At 33.9% G+C, this 4928-nt stretch overlaps 1 protein-coding gene across 1 annotated transcript; it reads right to left on the reverse strand.

The window, feature by feature from the left end:
* Positions 1 to 4307: 4307 nt before the first annotated feature.
* LOC141718502 (uncharacterized) lies at positions 4308 to 4928 on the reverse strand. Its single transcript, XM_074520885.1, has one exon. It carries the CDS (start codon positions 4926 to 4928, stop codon positions 4308 to 4310), a length of 621 nt encoding a protein of 206 aa, XP_074376986.1.

Consider the following 4928-nt stretch of genomic DNA (forward strand, 5'->3'; position numbering starts at 1 on the left):
TGTTTCTGTAATTTGTTTTACTTTTATTTTTATTTTAATTATAAAATCAGTTTTATTTATTTTGTAAATTAATTAATTAATTATTTAATTAATTGATTTATATTACAAATAATTCTGAATTATTTTCTAAAAATCAGATTGAATTATTTTCTTAATTATTTATTATTTATTTATTATTTATTAATTATTTAAATATGATTAATTATTTTGATAGTTAATCAAATAATTTTCAATAAATCATAATAAATTCATTTTAATTCCAAAAATTATGGAAAAATCATTTTTAATTCTGATTTTTCTTAAATAATGATTTAAAAATTATTTTTGAGTTTTAAAAAATAGTAATAATTATTTATAATGAATAATAAATGGAATTATCAGTATTTAATTGATAATAATTAAACCGTTAGTCCGATTCGCGTGAAACGAAAGCCTGTTGACTCATAAAAATGAATTCTTTTCATTAAAAATAATATCAAAGCTTAATTTCTTCTAAAAATTTGTTGATTTTGTTATCTGTTTGATTATCAGTCGAGATATGTGCCGAGACGAGTCCGAAAAATTCCGGAAAAATGGGAAACGAGTCAGATAACGATCAGTTGAGCGATCAGCGAGTCGATTTTGGTTTTAAAAATTATTTTGACCATAAAAATGATTATGTGCTTATGTGTATTACGTGGTTAATTGAGTCTTAATTGCTAAAAGTAATACCTGAGTTAGTTATAAGCGCATGGGTAGATGTTAGGAGCGGTGTGAAGTCAATTCAAGATACAATTGAGATACGACGTGACTTAACCAGTCTGTTTTGCCAATAGAAGCTAAGTCAGCCAGGCAAGTTGAGTCGGTATTAGTCCAAAGTGATAGACGAAAGTGACCTAATTGCAGTGAGTCGCGCAGAAGGCAAGTTTTTCCCCTATTCTACTTTCAGAATAGTGATATTGATTCAATTGCTTATCACAATTGCACTCTTTTGATTCTTACTCTTATGCACTGATATACACTTGATATTCCTTTGTTCATATTTCATTTCGATTCTTGATTTCTCCGCTTCTTGGGATTCTTGATTCATGTTCCATTGGGGATACATGGAGATTGATATATTCTAGTGTTTGGAATATATCAAAGCATACCGATTGTTCCGGTTGCTAAGCGATGGACTGGATAATGATATTTTTGGGATTGAGTGTGTCTTAATCCTGAGGACCGGGATGACTGGTGCCTCGACGTGGGCCGTAGTGCCTGGGTACCCGACTGGATCTATATAGTGAGATATAGATCTTCATTATATTCTGACTGATCAGCAGAATATTGATGCGAACTTGTGTCCAGTTTAGCTCATTTGTACTCGCTAGTAATGGCCTTCTTTCGATTCTCGTGGGGTTATATCTTTGCAGATATACCCGGGATGACGGATTCATTTAAAATACTTTAACACTTTGTATACTTTGTGGACTTGTTGAGCAATTTTTGGCTCACCCTTTTTGTTGTTATTCACCTTATTATTTTTAGTTAAGAAGGAATATGAAACCAATCAGGGCTCGAGTGGTAAAGAAGCGGGTCAAGCCTCGGGATCCTCTCATACCCAAGGTGTTGATCCCAATCCAGGAAGAAAGCTTTGAGTTGCCCGAACAGGTGGAGTGTTGATAGATAGTGTGTGTGTTTGAATAAAAGCTGAACTTAGTAAAAAAATGAAATAGACAATGGTTTGTAATAAAGAGAGTTTGTGAGACTTTGAATGTTGGTTTATAATAAAAGTAGTTAGTGGTTCTTGTTTTCATACTTCAACCTAAAAAGATCCTGGTTAGTGTTAAAGGGGTTTAATTTCATTTCTTTATTATTTGTTAATCAGATTGTATATGTTTGGTGATTAACTAGTAACCCCCAGACTTATACCCCGGGTCTGGAGGGCGTTATAACATAACACATTTAATCACATAATATACAACATTGAGATAATGGTGCACTATTGGGTATTGAATGATCTCACTCAACCAATATAAATGACTCGAAGTGCTTAACTAGTCTAGTGTAACCCAACTAGCTCTCCAAATTTGAAGTGCCTTTACTAGCCAAACCCCATTTCAGTTAGCCACACCTATGGCCTAACCTTCTACTTACCTCTTACTAATAATCAGACTCAATGGTCAACTCAGGACTCACCTCTAAGAACACAAAATCTAAGTGCAAGGACAAAGTGTTCCTAAGTGCAACTCTTAGGTGACATCGAATGGTACTAAGTGACAATGATCCCCCTTCCACTCAAAGTTTGACACTCAAACTACTACAATGGAATCTCAGGTCCTAAATCTATCTTTTGCACTTGTAATGACACCAAGGCCCAACCTAGGCCTCCTTGGGCCTACTCTCAAAGATGGCTCTCCCCCGTCCTAGTGACACTCAAACTGCCCTGATCTGAACTCACTTTAGGCTCTTGGTTTTAACTCTAAACCTTCTAAATATGGCTTGAAAAACCTCCCACAAACTCCCTAGTATCAAAGCTAAACAAGTATTAATGAGGGCATACCAATGACATCACTTTCTAAGCTTAAAAGTGCTCTTCACTCAAACTGTCTCTGTTCTGACCAGAAGTCATGATTCGACTTGTGCACCTAACTAAATGGGTTGGTTTCTTACATTAAAAGCTTCTGGGATCAACTATAGGTCAATTCCTAACTTCTGATGGCTTGGGCCTCCAAATGCCCAACAAATGCACATTCAAAATTCTCCTACAAACTAGTACAAATTTCTGGAAAAGACAAACCTTATACAAACCCTTCCACCTTAACTCCCACTTATAAACCATGAACCCAATCTTTAACCAAGCATAATTATTGTCCTATTACTCTCATATAACCGACTAACACGTGGTGGAGATCATTCATATCCTAATGCACCATGACCAAATGATATAAACAACATAGCAAGACTAACACTAAATCACATTTTCGAGTAATTATCCACAAAACGAATATATATAACAACATGCAAACACAATACCAACTGAATATACTCATTAAACAATTGTACATACTATACATTGTCATAATAAAACACTTATCATCACATGCAAATCAATTCAAATCTCAATATCTCACAAATCATGGCATGTAACTTTGATCTTGACTTATACTCCAAGATATCTTACTAGCACTTAGATTTTATTCCATAAAACTAACATGCAACCTTATCATGATCATATTTATAGAAATATATAACATGCAAAGGTTGAAACTAAGGTAATATCTCAAAAAATCATGATTTAAGCACATAGCAACAAAGAGAAAATAAGGATACAAACAACCACTCCATTTGGTTCCTTTTGAGTCAATGCCGAATGGAAGAGAGAGGAATGGAACTTGCATGTGAGTGGAACTCCCATGTCTTTCCCTTCACAACACTTTGTCTAATTTAACTCTTAGTTTGGAGCTTAAGTTCATAAGAACTAAGGTCTTTCACTTGATTTTTGTACTTACCTCTTATATGCAACACCAAACCATTTAACAAGCATGAAAATCTCTACACAAATATGTATGGAATGGGTTTAAAAAGATTGAGAGAGTGAAATTACACTAGAATTCTTGGTATTTGGAAATGAAAAAGAAGAAGTAGTGTGTGTGTGTGTGTGTGTGTGTGTTCGGCCGAGAGAGGGAGAGATGGGGGAGGAAAAGAGAGTGAGGCTGGAGTGTGCAAGTGGAAAAATGATCACATGTTTGATCATTTCATTTGTTATGTAATGGGTAGTGGAGTGGATAATTACTTTCTTGACCTTCTCTCTTAACTAGCACAAGATGCATGCAAGGCTATAGTGGTCATTTGATTAGGTAGAAAAGAGTTAGTGGGGTGGATAATGACATGAATGTCCTCACTTTGTATTAAGGGTAAAAATGCATGCAAGGGCAATTGGGTAATCACATAATTATTAATCTAATTAAATACAAAAAAATCATTTTATGAATAAAACCATAAATCTATAAATTACAATAGTGACACCATAAAATAGTTTAGAATTTTAGGAATTTAATAAGATCAATTTCAAAATTTATTAATAAAAATAATTTTAAAAATGTTTTTTCTTGGATAATAAAATACATTTTATAACCTTCATAAATAGCAAATAATACAATTCTTATTTTCTAAAATTTCCAAATAATATCACACAATTATTTAGCATAGTTCTAATCACACAAACACATATTCACAAATTTTTTTATTTAACTCACTTAATATACACATATATATCAATTAAAAGATAAATAGAATACCGGTTATGACATCCTCTCCCCCTTAAAGGATTATGTTCTCGAAATCTAAGGAAATAGGTGAGGATACCGGACTTGCATTTCTGACTCTAATTCCCATATCGATTTCTCAACCTTGGGATTTCTCCACAAAACTTTAACAACCTTCACTATTTTATTTCTAAGTCTCTTTTCTTGCCAGTCGAGTATTTTGACAGGTTGTTCCACATTTGACAAATCTTTCTGAATTTCTATCGGCTCATACTCTATCACATGATTGACATTCGGATTATACTTGTTAAGCAAAGAGACGTGGAATACATTATAAACATGTTGATATTGAGGCGGTAGAGCCAACTCATAGGCTACTTTTCCTACCCGATTTAAGATTTCAAAAGGACCAATATAACGCGATGCCAATTTCTCCTTTTTCCCTAATCGAGTCAAACCCTTCCATGGTGAAACTTTCAGCAATACAGCTTCACCCTCTTGAATACTCATATCCTTTCGGGCAGGATCGGCGTACTTCCTTTGTCTGTCTTGAGCAGCAATTAGTTTCTTCCGAATTAAGGCAATTGTTTCCTTCATTTGCTGAACTAATTCAGGGCCGAGAACTTTTCCTTCTCCTACCTCGTCCCAATTTCTCGGAGATCTGTATTTTCTTTCATATAAAGCTTCATATGGAGGCAT

Source organism: Apium graveolens, chromosome 4 (genome assembly GCF_009905375.1).
Source record: "Apium graveolens cultivar Ventura chromosome 4, ASM990537v1, whole genome shotgun sequence".
Taxonomy (NCBI): Eukaryota; Viridiplantae; Streptophyta; class Magnoliopsida; order Apiales; family Apiaceae; genus Apium; species Apium graveolens.

Bases quoted from the DNA above. Each gene is read 5' to 3' on its own strand.
- LOC141718502 (XM_074520885.1), bottom strand. From the start codon at position 4,928: ATGCCTCCATATGAAGCTTTATATGAAAGAAAATACAGATCTCCGAGA.